This window comes from Ciconia boyciana, chromosome 7, assembly GCF_034638445.1.
Source record: "Ciconia boyciana chromosome 7, ASM3463844v1, whole genome shotgun sequence".
Taxonomy (NCBI): domain Eukaryota; kingdom Metazoa; phylum Chordata; class Aves; order Ciconiiformes; family Ciconiidae; genus Ciconia; species Ciconia boyciana.
This window is the reverse complement of record NC_132940.1, coordinates 61324100-61342217: the sequence shown is the minus strand read 5'-3', so window position 1 is coordinate 61342217 and position 18118 is coordinate 61324100. Positions and strand designations below refer to the sequence as shown.

Below are 18118 nucleotides of genomic sequence, written 5' to 3'. Positions count from 1 at the left end.
TAAATTAAAATGCTTGCCTTGAGATGTATGGCTGGAGGTAACAGGGCTGTTTGCACGTCTCCTGAAAAACAGAAGTGCTTTTAGTCTGCCGGTACTACTTAGATGTGAAGGGGGCTCGTGTGATAAGAATGAAAGGTTAGGTGTGATTCAGTCTGTGTGGGGACTGCCATCACTTTTAAATCACACAAGTGGTCCTCTTCAGGAGCTGGACTGCCAGCTCCTGGTCAGGCTGATGTTCCTGATCATCAAGTCACTCTGCAGGTGATGGGATTGTGATGAGCTCTGGAAGAGGTTGATGAAAATGGAGAGAGTGTATTTCAACTAAACTATTGGTTTAGTTGTTAAACTAAAAAAAAAAAAATAAAAAAAAAATCTAAATGTAAAGCCTAGCAGCTCCTGGGGGCAGACCAGGTATGGGGGTGGTAGGTTAGCAGCATGCCGCATCCGTGGAACCACGTGCTCCAACCCTGGTGAGGTTGGCTCAGCCCTTCGTCGCCTCCGGCGCAGATGAATTAAACTCCTGGTTTATGGCTCTGTAGTCTGGCGCTCCATGTAAATACTAGATCCCACAACACTTTCCTCGTGAGCGGGGATTTCCCTGCTGCTCTTTGCCCAGAATTCCCCTCTCTATACTCTGGTGGTCTTGTGCCAGCTGATTACCTGGCTGTTACCAGCCACCTAAGTCACAGCATTTTTTTTTTTTTTTTTCCTAACTTGAATTTGTCACGTATATGAAATTATTCAGGAGGCCTCTGGGATTCTCTGGCATGAGAGGTGCTTAGGAGGCTGCCTGATCAGCACTGGACCTGTAAGGTTGCTTTGCTTAGGAGTTCTTGTGCAGAAGTCTTGACAAGCTACGTGATTACATCATCCATCTTATTCACTAAGGAACTGGATTATTGCCCTATAAAACAGTATGACGATACCCTTAATGCTGAATTGAGACTTGTTTTTACAAAGCAATCTCCATGTGGTTTTAGTGATGCTTACATATCACATGAGTTAGCTGTGAAGGGGGAGAGTGTGCTGGAAGTGATGTGTGATTCTTCACAAATCCTGAAGTGAGATCTTCTTCTCTTGTCCTCTGTACAGCATAAGGTGTTTGGAGTGTGGGGATGTGCTGTCCCTCCTGCTCCAGCAGAAACCTTAATCCTTTGGATCATGATTAAGTGGAAGTCAGGTGCCTGCTCTTTGTGTTATAGGTGGCAGTTCACACTGTTTACAGGGCCCTAGAAAGAAAATAAAGGCTTTTGGCTTTGAACTGTGGACATGGAGTGAAACCGATGTAACATCTTAACCACACGGATGATGTAGTTCAAGAGCTGGGGTAGCAAGCAGGATGCTGATTTTTAGGAACAGAGCAAATCTCCCTCAAAGTGTCTTGGAACTTGCCTATTTCAGCGGTGCGATGAGGGCTGGGGATTAAAATCACGGGAAAGTGGAAATCTGGCTAGATGGTTTTTGGAAGCCTTGCATGGAAACTTGACTTTCCATGCTCTTGATCTAACAATTAAAACCTCCGTTCAGTGCCTCCATTTCCTATACGCATCCTGTTACAAAAGCAGGTGTCCTGCTTGGGTTGCTACCTTAATGGCAAAATCCACGCGGATGCTGGTGACCTTCTAAAGTACAAGTGGGTTTTCCAGGGTCTTTAACTGATGCTTCTCTTGCAGGAAGCCCGTTGAGGAAAATCCTCCATGAATGTACGTCACAATGATGATGACCGACCAAATTCCGCTGGAGCTGCCACCGTTGCTGAACGGGGAGGTAGCCATGATGCCTCACATTGTGAATGGCGATGGATCACAGCAGGTCAGTGAGCTTTGTGGAAAATGGCTGGTTTAAATAAACTTTCTGGGCCACCAAGGGATTTTGAAAATGGGGAAGATGGTTTTCCCTCGCACTAGGGAGGGCAGAGTATTTCCTGGAAGGTAGAAATCTGCCCTTACACTGGAAAGACATTAAAAGCAATGCTTTAAGTGTACCATTAAATTTAATATGATTATTTGCATATGTGTTCATTGAAGTTAAAATAATGGGATTGAAATAATGGCTATAAATGCTACGTTTTTGTGGGCTTTGCAGAAAGTTAGTCTCATAATTTACTTGTGCTAGCTGCTGTCCAGACATCTTGCTAGTATCTGTGATGAGATTTTAAGAACTTAAATCAAAAATGTGAGATTATAAAAAAGGGAAAGAAGGAAAGAAAAGGAGAATTGAAGACAAGAGTCCTGTGATGTCTGCTATTCTTTGCTTATCTAAATTTACTGATCCCAGCAGTCCTATGTATTGCCCTGTGCTTCATTATAAGAAGCAGAAGTGAATTTTGAGTGGGCTTTTGAAGGAAGGCAAGTTTATAGTTGCTTTCATATTTTTCTGGGAGATATTCTCTAATAAGCTTGATCAGAAGTAGGCAGAATGATTATATGATGCCTTCATATCAGGATACAGCCTGGAAGTTCAACTGATAGTTGGTAGGTTCCCAAATCTGTCGTCTTGGGTTAATCTTTCTCATTGTAGAACATCTACCCTAGCAATTTTTCTGCATTACTCAATTTGGTTCCCTTCTTTGATTTGAGACATTTCAGCAAAGTATTTTAACCAAGGTAGAAATAAGCTGTCCTTCATGAATCGATATAAAACGTCATTCTGTGACTTCTAATTCCCTTGATCATTTGTTCCTCCCTCCAAGCTGTGTTTTGAGCTACACCAACCTCGAGAGGAAGAATAATTTCTGCTTTTCTTGTAAGCTGCTAAGTCTGTTTGCTTATCTGGGTTCTCATTATGATACAGATTTTCACTGGGGTGATTTTTTTGTTTTAAAGTAATTTCTGCACAGTGTGCTTCAACTTGGAAAAAAAATAGAAAAGAAAGCTTTTAATGACTCTATTTACCAAGTCCAATATTAATATGCTTAAGTGAAGGAACAATCTTATTGATGCTAGATAGGATAATTGTTCTTTAAATATGCCCTTTCCTCCTTGCTGGAAACCATTTGTCAGGTTAGACTGTCCAGTGGGTCTTTCTGCATTACAGAAAGAATAAATGAAGTCTTCTGAGCCCTCCTTTGAGTTGGGGCTCTAAGTCAGTCTTTGAATTTCTCCATCAGTGATGATTCGGCAGCCTTGCTTGGCGGATGCCTCCATTGCCTTTAAACTAGTTTCTCTTCTAATGTTTTGGAGTATAAAGAATTGCTGACATACTGGAAGTGCATTATTTGGTTTTGCTGTGCTATGCAAATGTGACTCAACAGAACAGTTCTGGACCAGGTTCCTTTTCTACATAAAGGTTTGTTGGATGATGCTAGTAGACCTCATCACCTTATCTCTTGAAGTACTTCTAGTTGGAATACCGGTTTTCTGCAAGACACTTTGGCCTCTAGTCTGGATGTGCCCTCATATGTTGCAAAGCTTAGCTGTCTTTATGACTTATCATTTTCATCCTATTCCTGAAGCTTTAGTTGATGTCTTTGTTCTTTAAAGGTACAGTTCTAAAATGGAATGAAATTGGAATAAATGCTTTGTTTGATCTTTGCATATAGTAGCAGCAAATGGACTAGGTTAATTGTTCTTGACATTTGTTATGCAATGTAGAAGCAAATGTTATGTGTTTGTTGAGAGAGATTTATCTTAGTTACTTGTAAGGCTGGAACAGCCTTCAGATTAGATTCACGTAAGAATGACTTCCTTAAGAAAGATGGTTTATATTACTCCATAAATAGGTGGTAGTTTTATAAGGGCATGTGCTTTTCCAGGGTGTAAGTACAGTCTCTATTAGAAGCTGGCAGTAAGGAAGCTGGTTGGAGATGAGGTGTGGGGAGTTTTCCAGACTGCGGTGTGGCCAGCACGCAGATCAGTGCCTCGTGCGTTGGAACTGACAGTACTTGCTTCTGATGAGATGCTCGGGGTGCACTTGCTGTTGCTCACCCTTATGTGTTACTGGATATGTGAAGCCTCAGCCATGCCAGCACAGTAGAGCTGTGCTGTAAGCCATACCTGGAAACGCTGAGCTTCAGAGAAGAGGCTTTTCTCAAAAGACCAGTTCTTATATATGTAGAAAAGAGCAAACTGGAGCTGGTAAAACACCTTAGCTTTACCAGCAGCCAGATGGAGAGCGATGCAGAAGGCAGTTCTGCCAGTAAACAGTCCTGTATTGTAAGACAATTGCATAGGAACGTTCAATTGTTTTATCTTCTGGGGATAAGAGCTGCAGAGCTGTACAGGGCAGAGCCAGGAATGTCTCTGCCTGCTTGACAGTAATCCCTCTTCTCTGGACTACCCAGAATGGCATTTCTAGCACTGGCTCTTATTCTTATTTTTTTTTTTTTTAAAGTTTCCCACACTTAATTTCCACTACTGCTGACTGTGTTTAATGCTTTCATGTCCCTTCTAGAGCTGCTGCTTACTCTGTTTCTGCTTCTAATCCACTTGTAACTCCTGTGGGGATTCGGGAAGTGATAATTAACCTTTTGGTCCAAGAATTTCAATGGTTTCCTGTAGGTCCTAAAAAGCTTGGAGTATAAAGTGGAGGGGCAGCTAGCTGTGCCATAGCGCGTCTGTACAGAATGCCGGGCAATTTAGTTTGGGAAGTTTTATTTCGGTTTGGTTCACTCACTGCACCTGCAATGGTGTAGCAAGTTTTCTGCTTGCCCGCTTTCTGTCGAAGTGTGTTTACCAAACCCTGTTTTTTCACGATGTGGCTCGAGCCCAGGCACTGTACGTAGTGCTATGTGTGGTGGTTCTTGTCTTTTAGGGTCTCACACTTTGCATAAGGGAGACGAGAGTACGTCTGAATGAGGAACAAGGTTTGGTACCTTCCTGTAGCACAGGTCTGTGCACCTTGCAAGAGCTTGAAGGCATTTAGCTGGGTTTTATACTGTACCTGAACAGCAGCTGAGCTGAGAGAATGAACTTTGTGCCAAAATTTAGAGTTATTTCTTCATACTTTCTTGAAAATTTTTTATATATAGTTGCAGAAACATCCTTTTAGGTGGGGGGGTGGGCATACTTGCATATGGAAGGCTTGTTTCAAGAAGAAAAAGGTTTATAACTGGTACACATCTGAGATACCTGAGTTGAGAAGCATCAGTCCATGAAAAATGGCTATCAGATAAAAGATGATGAAATTTCCTTCTGTTCAAATACACTGACTTTTAAAGCAGATTCAGTAGTCTTAGAGAAGGCATTTAGACTAGAACACATAGCAAACAAGTAGCGTTAGCAAAGTTAACCTATGGGCAGCGTTTGCTATCTAGGAAGTCTCTAGAATTAACTTTTCTGAAGACATTTTAACTGAAGGATGTTGGTTGGCAAACTCTGAAGCTGTTCTCACAAATATGTTCCTTTGTGAATGCAGTGAAACACAGAATTCACTAAAACTTCATGAGTCTTAAAATTTCTTGCTTATCAAAGCAGTTTGTTACAGATATACTGATTTTTTTTTTGTTTGGTTTTTTACTGCTTGTTTGGGAGCGTGTTTAACTTCTGATAAATTAGGGGGTTCAGGATCTGTCACTTGTGGGCTTCACTATCAATAGCACTCATCGTAAACTGACTGAACGGCTTCATGCCTCTATTTTCTGTCCTAGGGGAAAAAAGGATCGTTAAGGCCAGAACGCTATTATCGAAGTACGAATTTTTGAAAGTCATTGTTTTATTGTTTAAGATGTAGCATGTTTCCTGATTTTTCTTACTGAAGAGAGGTTGAAAGTATTTACCTACCTGCTCCTGTGCGGCCAAGGAATGCGTTCCTAGAAGAATATTGCACACCAAATGGAGCGAATTCTTTGGTCCTTCCTGCGGGATGGAGCTGGAAATTCTTTAGGAGCTGGGGCATATTCTTTTAAAGTAGAATAGAGAATGGGCCCAAGTGATTGTTCTGGTTTTTGGTGGGTGATTTTTGTTTTGGTTGGTTTGTTGTTCCCCCCCCCCAAGATGCAATATATTCCAAAATTTATGCACTGTAGAAATTGTAAATACAGTAGATTTTAATTCCTTAAAGCATTTGTGAGGAACCTGTGGCTGGATCCCAGGTGGTGCTTGTGATGCCATGCCCCCCAGCTGTATGAAGCACGATATATCTAAACAGGGAAGGGAAAATTTGCCACATTGGAAAATACTTAAGGTAGGGTTTTACTACACCAAAGCAGTGCAAGTGGCTGTTTGAGCTTAGCAAGGAAAGGGTTCTTAGAAAGTGGAAATATTTTAAAGCAAGCACTGGATTGCGTTGCATCACATGGGTGCAAGTGAATGTCTTCCTACTTGCTGCTGCCTCTGCGCTCACAGGTGCTCTGCAGCAAAGCAGGTAGGAGATGGTGGACTGTTCTGAATGTGAATTTTCTTCTGTGTGCTTAAAAAGCACTTGTATAAGCAAACCAGTACTGTACAAAATACATAATAGCATATGCCCTTGGTCCTTATCAGGTAGTGTTTTCTGTCTTTGTATGAGACTGTTTACCCACAATGTGTATAGTTTTATATTCCCAAACCTGAGCTTTAAGCCTGTGTTAGGCTTTGCTGGCAGGTTTGTTAGTCTCTTCCCCTGCTCCCAGTAGGCATGAGAGTCGCACAGTAGGAACGAGGGGGAAACGAGTGACGCGCGTTTGGCTTGTCATGAAAACTTAGTCTGGACGTAGAGCGATTATTGCCAAATTGGGGGGGCGTGTGCTTATAAATATTTATAGTAACTATGCCACTTAGTAACATTAATCAGCCTTACAAACATGACTGTAAAATATAATAACATTCTTAAATGCAAAATAAATGCAAAAAAAAGTGCGTTATGGAGATAGCAAGTTTTCTCTGAGGATGCAGCAGGTAAGGCTGGACTTCAACACCGAGTGGATTAAGCTGCTAGAGCAAACATCTGAGTACTTTTTAGGGAAAAGAAAAAGTCTTTGGGACTGTGCTGCTGACACCCTGCCCGCAGCTGCCACAAGCTCCAGCTTTTCCGATGTGAGGAGGCCAGGGGACTGAAACTGGGCTGGAGCGTCCTTGGGCTGCGCCCTCGTGATGCTGCAGGGCAGCAGCGTGGGCTCAAAGTGGCTTTTCAAGCTCTCTCTCCTCTTGCTGCCATCCCATAAACGTGCATACTCGGGTTGATGAATATTGGAAGATACATAGGGCAACTAAAGATCATCTGTGTTTGTTTTCATTAAAATGAAGACGTTATCTTTAGACTTTTATTGCTTTTTTTTTTCCTAGACTTTTATTGCTTTTAATTTTTAATTAAAAGCTTCAGAAACAAAGCGTTCTCATGAAGATCTCTTGTGTAGAAAGGAAGCAGAAAAGCTGCGTTCCAGGCTGCAGAATATGGTTTTGCAGTTTAGGAGGATGTGTGAAAAAGAAATCTTTGAATTAGTTTGACATACTTAGTGTGTATAAACAAAAGAAGTCGCAGTGTGCCTCGATATTGTTTGACCTAGGCAACTGGAACAAATTGGGGGCGTTGGCTGGAAAATGCCCAGTATCAAATCCACGAGGTGAGCTGGCTTTAATGGTTTGACCTCAACTCCGCAGCTCATTAGTCGGTGCTTTGCAATTGCAAGCTCTTGGGGTTACGCGTGGCGTGGGGTGAGTGCAGAGGGGTTTGGGTGGTGGGGTGGATTAGGGGGGCCAACCCCAGTACCCCAGCTTTGGGCAGAGAGCAGAGGCTGGGGCTGGGTTGCAGCCTGCTGGAAGGGGTCTGGCTGCAGTGGGGGGCAAGCGGAGCGTCTTGCCCAAGGAGCATCCTGATCGCTGCTCCTGGGTCTGGGGCCACCTCAGGTACGCGTGCTCGTGTGCCCCACGTCCTCCCTTTGTGTCCAGCCCTTGCTCCAGTGTTGACCCACATCAGTCACACATCGGCTGTTCCTGTTTGCTCTTGACATAGCTGCCTTCCCCCAGCAACAGCCCCTAAGTGTTTTCTTCTGCTCCAAAGGTGGCTAATTTCAGCGTCCGCACAGAAGAATGTCTTTTAATATCTTCAGAACTTAAGGTTTTGTGGGTGAGTTTTTTTGTTTTTCGTTTTGTTTTGGTTTGGGTTTTTTTTACATTTTAGGAAATGACAGCTACGGTACTTTATTCCCATGCAGTTCTTGCCTACAGTGTAACTTTTAAGTCCATTATGTGCACTGATGGTTACTGGTTTTAGCATGTGCTTTTCTGTACCACCATAGCTGGAGGGTTGATTTCTTCACTGTTCTGAGAAACCCTGCACAGCTGGAGATGGCCTTTTCAGCTACATGTAAAGGCTTGGTGACTCAGGGCCTCGGGTTCTCTTCTTGCTCCTTGGGTCTTAATTTTTCTGAAATTTTGCTGAAGTGAATGAATTTCACAAATGTTGGTGTTTTTTCTTCTGTAGCACAAAAAAAATCTACTCTGAAAGCGCAGATCTGGTGGGGCTGCCATCATTAGGTGCAGAAGACCTACTTGGTTTAATAGAAGTCAAAGTCATTGACCTCCTTTGAAAATCTTTGTGCTTGTGTATATATTTAAATGTCCAAATATCAGTAAAACCAGATTGGTTATGGCTTTCAGCCTTGTAAAGTGTTAGATGAGATGGTACAAATCGTACGCATTTCACAAATACAATTTTATGAACACTGAAGCTGAAAAGCTTACTCAAGAGCCTGGGAAACCAGGATTAGTTTTACTGGATTTTAGGTGGAAACCATGGTGGAACTTGCTGCAAATCATTGATTGACAGAATAAAGCACTTTTTTCCCAGCAGCAATATAATTTTGAAAAAGTCTGTGGCTTTATTGCACAGCTAATAGCTGAAAAATGTTATCCTTTCAGTGTATTTGATATTTAACCTCAAAACAAGATCCTAGGTGAAAATATTTTGTGGTCTCTTGTCTTTATTGGGCTGCACTTAAAATTTGGGCAAAATAGTAGAATCCCTACTCCAGACAGGCCAAGTAGAATTGATCGTTGTTATCCTGCAGCACGCAATGGGGAACTTTGCTTTCTGACCAACTTAATCCCGTGTTTTGTGACAGTGCTGAGGTTTTTTTTAAAATAAATATGAAATCTTTAAGCTGTTGCACTCTGGGAACTGTCAATAAGGAATTATTTCCATAGAAATATATAATATTTTAATAGAAACTATTTATAGAACATATATAAAATTATACATGTTCCTTTTCCAGGTTAAGTAAAGGTGGCCCGTCCACCTAAGTGAAAACTGGTAATTAATGTTTTTTGGCAGGATAGATGATGCGTCATGATTCCGAGCCCATAACATCCCTACATATTATCAATACCCTAACACAAGTTTTTGTCACCCTCGGCACATCTTGTCACCATTTTTGTCACCATTGGCACTCCCGGGGGGGTCTGGGTCTGGGTCCTGCCTTAGATAGAATCAGTTTATTAACAATTCATTAAATGATACAATTAGAATTCAGTAGTTCATTAAGATCTTACAAAAGTCTGTGCTTGACTAACAAATATATGTGCAATGTCCACTGAAGAAAATAGCGCCCGATCCGATAAATGACAAGTGACCTTTTCCCGTCAGGAAGTGGAGAGTCCCAATTCTGTTAACAACTCGTAATCGCCTTGATACCATTTTCCACGTGCCCCTAACGGAAATCCTATAAATTTGATAGTATCGGTATTCGTCAATTCTTGAATTTGATCTTTCGGGTGTTGATATTTCTTAATTTTCTCTGCTGCTGCATCAGCCAACGATGTTAGTTTACTCTCATACCTCACTGTGATGTCAACTCCTAAGGCCTGATACTCCTTAACAAATACTAAGTCTACTAAGTCACTATCTATAGGTCCCAGGCTCTCCTCATGGGCTCATGATGGGGGGATGAAGCTGTGGTGGCCGCTGCCCTTTGGGAAACAGATTTGTTGATGGAAAAATTTGTTTTAAAAACCTATGTAATTAGGCAAGGATAATGCTGCTTTATTTCGACCATCATAAGCAACAGCTGTTATTGGGGGTATAATCTTGAGAAGGGGTTTTTAATGTGGAAACCCAAGGAATTATTTTCAAAGCACAACTGCAGGTGTGCAAACGCAGACACTTGGGCTGGCGACTGACCTTTGCAATGACTCCTTGGAAAGGAATTTGTAAATCATACCCTTCTGATAACCAACTCTGGGGTAGACATGTGCCTTGTCTAGTAAGAGGAATCCCTCTCGTGATCAGTCTTATATCTGCCATTAAACTCAACTCCCCGCTTTAGGGAAAAGATAGAGTTTTTCATACATGAGACAGCAATCTAGTTAGGGTATGTATTTTGAGGAGTTGGACCAAGTTCTTCCAAAGGCGTGATGGTGTGCTAGAAAATCTGGTTTATGTTAATCAAGCGTGTTAATAAACAACCAGATTTAGAGCCATTGGTTTAGACATAAATGCAAATGAGCTAACAAAATATTTTATAATTCTTTGCCTCTTTGTATTCAGTTTTCTGGTTTGTTGTGGTTTTTGGCTTTTAAGCTGAATGACACTACTTTGCTCTGCGCTTCTTTTGACCTGATGCCCGAATCCTATTGTGGATAATCCGCGCCTATTCATAGCAAAAGAGCACTTAAATGCTGTCACTTAAATGTTGATTGTTTGGAGATTAGGGATGGAATGGCTTTGTGCCTCTTATCTTTTCCGAACCATTTATTGTGCTCTGTATGCTGGATCAGATCCACCCTGATTAGTGCTCGCCGAGAAATTATTGTTGCAGACAAAATAATGGCTTTCATGTGTCATTTTTCAGATTTCCAGCTTGTGCTTTAAAAATGCTGCTGGAATAATGGGTTTCTGTAGGATTACTGTAATTCAAAAGGTCATCTAGGCAATAATTATCTTATGCATTTAGCTTAAGGAATTAAGAAACACAACATTAATTCAAATTCTGTCTTTCCAGATTGAATGATTAAATTCTGCATGCAGGTGTCCCAGAATATAAAGACCAGACCTAAATTTAGAGAGTTTTCATGAAAATATATAAATCTAAACTCTCAATTTATTACAAGATTAATCCAGATTTTGGTTGAACTTCTAACAATGCAAAGTTAACAGAAGTGTGTTTAAAGTATTTGAGTAAAAGTTTCACAAGCAGCAAGAGCATGGGATAGGTGATCACTAGTTCCCAGTGAAACTCTCCATTAAAGAAAGAAATCTAAATCATAAATTTTAAAACCATCATTTTAGATGTCTGAAAATTAATAAAGATGAGTACGATGTACACTGAACTGGGATGCGTTTTGGTGCTTCCTGGTCTTTGTAGCATTCCCATCATCTCATCCCCACATTTCATCCCCACATTTCAGCAATGGGAGACTGGGGTGATATTTTGATTATTTATTTAGTAACAAACATAATTTTTTTAAAATAGCTTATTACTGGTTCTGTGTGCAACTGTTGAACTATGTGTGTCTATGGATTTTGCTTAACTAACATCTGTTATGTGTAGGACTGAAGGATAAATTTTTAAAAATGTAATGGATCAACTCCCCTTACACTGCAAAAAACTTTTATTCCTGTGAACTTGAAATCCCAGTATGGCTTGGTGCTCTATGCTGGAGTTTACCTACTCTCTGCTCCCATGTGCCAATGGTCTAAAGATTTGTGTCCTTAGCTATCAGCATTTGGCCAAGTTAAACACACTGTCAAGAGTTTGGTGGTGGAACCTGAAGCCATAATTCTCACCTGCACGCAACTGAGTTACATCTTTATTTCAGCCCTTAAAATTTAGATGAGTAGTTAGGCTTTAAATCTCTCTTGGACCACGCTGGTACCCAAAGATGTAGTATACCAGTCTGTTCCCTCCCTGCCCCCCCATCTCTTCTGAAGTACAGATAACACAATTGTTGGGTTGGGGAAATTTAATTTTTGAAGATCACGGTGAAACACAAACAAATGTGTTTTTCTTTTGGCAGGTCTTTTTGGTTCAAGTTAATCCAGGTGAAACCTTTACAATAAGGGCTGAGGATGGAACCCTGCAGTGCATCCAAGGTAAGAGAATACATGAACGTTGGATGAGCATTGCTTGCATTATGGAAAACTTGTTCTCTCATCTCTACAAAAATGCGATATGCAGTTCTGAAAATACAGTGAAGCACTTAAGAGTGAGAAGTTGCAGACCTGACTGCTGTACATATTGTAGGATTTAAATATCTCGGAATGAGTCATGAATTTCTTGCGAGTTCAGGAGATTTCTGTCTCTGTTCAGTCATTTATCAGCATTTTTTATTTTATATGTATGCAAATTTCCTTATCACCAAATAGTAAATACAAATGAGACATCCCAAGTTAGATTGAAAACTAGTAACAAATTAAGTGGATATCTATGGAAAAACTATTTAGTTTTCATACAGGCATTGGGAGGGATAGAAAATGAGCAGAGAAGTACAGACATTGCAGAGTACGTGGAGAAGTCAGATTGGTTTTGAGTGGAATTTTAAATTGGTTCTTTAGAAGCAGAGCTGGTTAATTACGTAGTATTGACTAAAAGCATGTAAGCAGTCTTTTGATTGCTGTTTTACCTCTCTGTAGAATTGTGCAAATATGATAAATAGTGCTTGTATTTTTTATAAGAGAGAGCCCACACAAAATCTTTTAACAGGTCTGAAAGGTGAACCGATAAAAAACCTTTCAGATTGTATATTAGTACTGTGAAGAGGGTTTCCACCTAGTAGCAAATGCAGCTTTGAACTGAGGCAGATACTTCCCTAAGTATAACGCTGATATGATAAATACAGGAAGGTTAAATCAAAATTTAAAGGGAATAGACTTTGCGTAGCTGTACTGCTAATTCTGTTTTCAGTGATATTTTTTGAGCTTATGCCATTATTTTCTTTTTTTGAGAAGGGAGGTAGGTGATGTTGCCTCCCCCATCCTTTCCAGATCTTATACCATTAAACAGCAATCTCAGTGGGCTATTCATTCAAAAGCCTTTCCTAAAAAAGTAATAGTAATGGTGGGGGGAAAAAAGTCAGTTTCATAATAATTGTATAGCTCGTGAATTGCCCCTGTATTTTTTACTGAGAATTTCAAATCTACTCAAGAAAGACTGTTCCTTAGACTGCATCAAATACTAAAGTCATACTGCTCAAAGATAACTATGCTTTTTATTAAAATTTGGATTAGAAGGTCACCTCATCCAACCTTCTGCTGAAAGCAGGGGTAGTGTCGGAGGTGGATCGGGTTGTCCACCACCTCCTGAGTTGTGAAGCTCTCTGAGGATGGAGGTTGCTCCCTGGGCAAACTGCTCCAGTGCTGCACCACTCCCGCAGGGGAGAGTTTGTCCTTGGAAAGATTTGAAATTTCTCGTCTTGCAGTCTCTTTGCATCTTTTCTGTGGCCCCCCATTTAAACAGTGGAGGAGTTGGTGGTTGTTGCTTGAAATTTCATCCCTATGGAAATGAGGAATTAATAGTTGTTTGAGATAGACGTTACAGAAGCTTCCCTGAACACCATCCAGGATTATTCAGTCTTGATGAGCAATAACAGCAGCAATTTAAAACTGCTTGTTAAGATTTATAGCCAACATGCTGTGTGGTAAGAAATTGGTCCACGTGGCAATTAACAGAGGAATAAAGCTGGCTACTCCTTTTATTTGAAATGAATACTTTATATTGGTTAGTACATTAAAAATTTCCATTACAAATATAATTATGACACAATTTATTTATAATTTTTGTCATGCTCAGAGTGTTGTTCAGACAGTGTATTTAAATGAATGCAACTTGAAACCTCCTGGTTCTGTATTCCCAGTAATTTAACATGTTTGTGCCAATGGGGCTTGTTTGGTACTCATCAGCAGTCTTTCGTAAAAGTAATTTAGAATTTGTAGCATAAGATTCTCTCCTTTTTTTGGTAGAGCTGCAGTATTGACTGCCAAAGCACACGCGTTTATTTGTATACACTCTTTAAGTTCGGTCTGAAAATTCTGATATCCTTTTCATGCGAAAGCTTCAACTCCTACTTGACCGTGAGCTATTTATATAGCTGAAATAAATACATGCTTCAAACATGGAAAAGCACCTGACTGTATTGTTGTTGCTTTTTTTTTTTCTTTTGGTAAAGGTGTGTTCACAGTGCAATTGTGGCACTTAAATAATGTTAATAGTGATTTATTGTGGAAGAAACTGTAATCGGCCAGCAAATATACTAAGATTGGGATTCATCACAGTTCGTTTTTTCCTGTGCTCTGAGGTTATTGTAAAAAACAGGCTTATTCTGTGTGCAGTGTTTTTGGAAATTACACCCCCCCTTGCTCCACAAAACTTATAATGTCTTTTTTTTTTTCCTGTGATAGAGCATTGTTTAAAGGTTAATGTATTCCCTATATGTAGGGCAGCACTTAAGACAATAATGATGCATTTTCCTTTGCTCCCACATTGCACTATGATTAGCAAGCTATGGAATAGTTTTAGCACTATGTTAAGGGAGCACGAGAGTCTCTTTTTTGGCAGTTTGTATGCCTGTGAGCTGGTAGCTCCCCGTTGAATGGACGATGCTCACTGTTTCCTTACTGCCACGCATTTGGTGTTACGACGTAAGATGTGCTTGTAAATAGGATTCATTTGTATTCACAATATGAAGGACTACTTTATTATAAATTGGGTGATTCTCCTGAGTTCAGGGAGTGAACACTGTTATTAAAAATTTGAAATGTCACGACTTGGTTGCACTAAATTCTTCAGGGTATACGAAAGCTGCTCTTTCCTTTGGCATGTATCCGTTCTGCAGGGGCAGCTAACTTCGCTTATGTAGAGTGATTTTTATCTTTGTGAAAGCATTTTTTTTATAGATGGCCTTTTGAGAAATTTGTAATATTCAGTTTGTGCTCCTGGAGCCTGTTTTGGATGTCCTGTGAACCACCACTTTGTATCCAGGACCCCGTTTGGCTCCGAGGCTGCGGCGTATCTGGGGGTGGGTGGTGATAATGTGTGTTTAGAGGACTGACACGAAAAGAGCAGTGGAAAAGACGACTTAGTGAATCTTCATTTGTCTTCTCAAGGTTGGAAGAAAGAAACTTGTTTGAGGAAAACCTCTGTGGAATATCCTCTGTTTTAAACACCCTGAAGTGTAATTAGCCACTAATTGAGTAATCACTGTTTAAAAACAGAAAGAATAGATGCACTTTTGAAGGTCTCCGATGTTTTGGAATAGTGGAGAAATGCTAAATACAAAACCTTTTTCCAGTTCCTCAGGGTTTCACCAGTAAGGCAATCAATGAAAACTTTAAAAATAAAAATACCCCCACCCCCAACTGAGGAACTACCCCCCTAAAATACTATAAAACTGGAATAAATGCGTACTTTTAATTGAGCAGGCCATGTGTTACAGCAAGTGCTGTCTTCATTCCTGTTTTCTATTTGCATGTAGCCAGAGGTGGCTTGTTTAAGACTGATAAGCCCAGAGGTCGTGGTGGGGGGCTGGATTAAGCAGCTCATGGAACCGACTGGCTGGGAGAAGTTTAGCTGGTCAGTGGGTATGAAGAGGGTCTGTGGTTTCCTTGAGAGGACAGATTTAAAGAGATGGATAAATCTGGTCTTTTGGAGAAATCCAGCCCTTGAGTACAGGTCGTATGGCACAGTCCGCACGTCAGGTTATTTAAGGAAGCGTCGAGCGGTTCCAGGTGCTCTCACCAGGACTTGTGTTATCGGCTGACTTGCTAAGGGTTTGCCTTCTCCAGCCCACGTAATAGAAGAGATGCTATGCTATGTGACTTTTGTAGCCTTTGTAACAATAACCAAACCAAAGAATAAAGAAAGAGGCTTTCTTTCTTTGGTTTGGTTATTTGAGAGGAATCTTTTTTTAAATAGTTGCTAGAAGCTAAATCAAGTAGAAGACGGGGACCTGACGCTGCCTGTGCAGGCAGGAGGCACGCTCTCCTGCCTGCCGGGGCTGTGAAACACTTGAGTGCTTGCTGAACATTGAGGCTGGCCACCTGGCCTGTGTTATATAGTGGAAACATAAAGCACATCCTTTATTTGTGTGCGATTGGATGACCAATGTTTGTTCCTTTTAAGCCATGTGCGTATTAATGACAAAGTATTAGTATACTTCCTCTGAAAATCACGGTCTCCCTGGGGAGCAGGGGAGGAAAGCCCCGCTTGTCCATGCTGCCAGCCACCCTGGCTGAGTTTTGGGCTCTAACTGTAAAACTGTACCTCTGTGGGTGGTTAAAGGGAGACTGATTTAGAATCTTAATTCAGTATTTTTGAGGGATGAAATGTGTATATGTGCTGTATCATCAGTATTTTAAAAGCTGCTCTTTCTATATAGTTTTGACAGATAATAAATACTTCATAAATATGTCAATACTTTAAATACTTCATTTCCTTTTTGCGTTTTTCCACTTAATTTTTCACAAACTCGGGACTTGACTGTTGCTAGCTCTGCAAGGAAAGGACAAGGGCAAGGCATATCCTCACCCATTTCTTTGCTCAGCCATAACTGTAGACCTTGTATTTCCTGTATATGAAAGATTTCTTCCAGCTAGTGCTTTGGGGTAACACACTAAATGAAATATGAAGAGGGGGAGAAGATGGATCTGATCAACTGCAGAATGGAACCAGAACAGCCCCCCTGTATTTGAAAAAAAAAAAATAAAATAAAATTCTGCTTTCTGAATTTCAGAATAAATAGATTCTATGTGAATCTGATGTGTTCAGGAAATTCCCCTTTCCCTAGTCACCGATTGAAGACGGGTGTTTTTAGCCAACATCTTAAGATCTTTGGTAGGAACTTCTATTGCTGCATGAGAATCATGTCATATACTGAATTACTTAAAAATACAGCAGTTTGTGCATAGTTTGGGGCAGTGAAGCTGTACCCAAGAATCTGTTCAGTGCTTTTTCATCCTGGAAGGCAATAATGCCAAGCTGTCATGCACACTGTGGTATGAATAATATGGACAAAATGATTATTCTGGTGCTACTTGAACTTGCTTGTCACCCACATGTTGAAAAAACACACGTACAGAGACCTTGATGCAGGCTGCGTAACACTTCTATCCATTGATCACAGAGAATTGCTCAATTATTGCTAAATGTCCTTTCTGTTGCCATCCATCTAAATGATAGCCAAGCTGGGTCTCATTTTCCGCCACAAGCAAACCAGACTGAGTTTTCTGTTCTATAATTTTCTATATGTATGAGTAGCATGCGAAAAGCTTGTAACAAAGATAGAAGAAAGAACAGGTAGCAGAAAAGCACCTGGCGTGATAAAAATGGAAGTTCCTGGGTGTATTCTGTCTAGCCCATGCTGTTGAAAATACCCTCTTGAAACTTCATCTCTAGTCTTTGCTCAGTATCACAGCACTGGGTTTGGAAACGTGAAGCCCAAAATTTGCATGCAAAGAAAACAAATATGCTAATGAAAAGAAATTATGCTTTAATTCTAGCGTTGCACAGGTGAACAAGGCTCTGCATTAAATGGGCTTTTGTGTTGTTTTTCAAGGACAAGATACAGATGAGCAATGGCATGGAGGGGTTGTAGCTACCTTTAAGCGTGAATATCTGTGTAGTAGACAAGAACTTAAATTGCCTTTGGTTACATTTTGAAATTAAAACAGGAGAATAAACATACATGGTTTATTAATACTGATATTTGTTTCAAGTGATATTTTCAAGTGTTTTGCCGTTGACGCTGAACTTGAAGCACTACAGGGCCCTTGCTTGTTCTTGTAAAACAAAGATTGCATGAATTAAATTTCAGTGCTGCTTTTTCCGTGGCTCTAAAAGCAAGTTAACTTAATAGAAAGGCCAGAAGTATGCTAAAAATCTAGCAGTGGTTTCTCAAATTAAAGATTTCCTGGAATTATTATTCCCTTAATTTGGTGGGTGGGTGTGGTTTGGTGTAGTAATGCAAAGGAATGGATAATATTAAAGGCTAAATAGCTGTAGATTTATGTAGGAAGAGTGTGTGTCAGTAAAATAAGGCTGTTCAATCTAGTCTAAGCAAACCAAAAAAAGTCTCTATTTTTTTTTTTCCCTTTAGTATGAGATTGGAAATGAGGAAGTGAGTCAGTTTCTTGGAGGGAAGGAAAGAGTTGAAAATAGATGGGACATTGTGTAAGCAAATGAATGATAACTGCGGTGTGTTACTGGGTGGGGATGGAGTTGCCAAGATGAGAGTAGTGAAGGGCACACACAAAGGGACTGGTGGATGTCGGG

General features: G+C 40.5%; 1 protein-coding gene across 4 annotated transcripts in view; it reads left to right on the top strand.

Moving 5' to 3' along the window:
- Positions 1 to 18118, top strand: part of FNDC3B (fibronectin type III domain containing 3B) — a 215028-nt gene that overhangs the window by 39791 nt on the left and 157119 nt on the right. For 2 of the 4 annotated variants that reach the window (XM_072868986.1, XM_072868987.1), the window contains exons 2-3: positions 1674 to 1812; positions 11871 to 11946. In XM_072868986.1, coding sequence (XP_072725087.1) covers positions 1702 to 1812; positions 11871 to 11946 — 187 coding nt within the window. In that variant the 5' untranslated portion in view covers positions 1674 to 1701. The remainder of the gene's footprint in view (positions 1 to 1673; positions 1813 to 11870; positions 11947 to 18118) is intronic. The other 2 variants (XM_072868988.1, XM_072868989.1) reach the window with 1 other exon arrangement.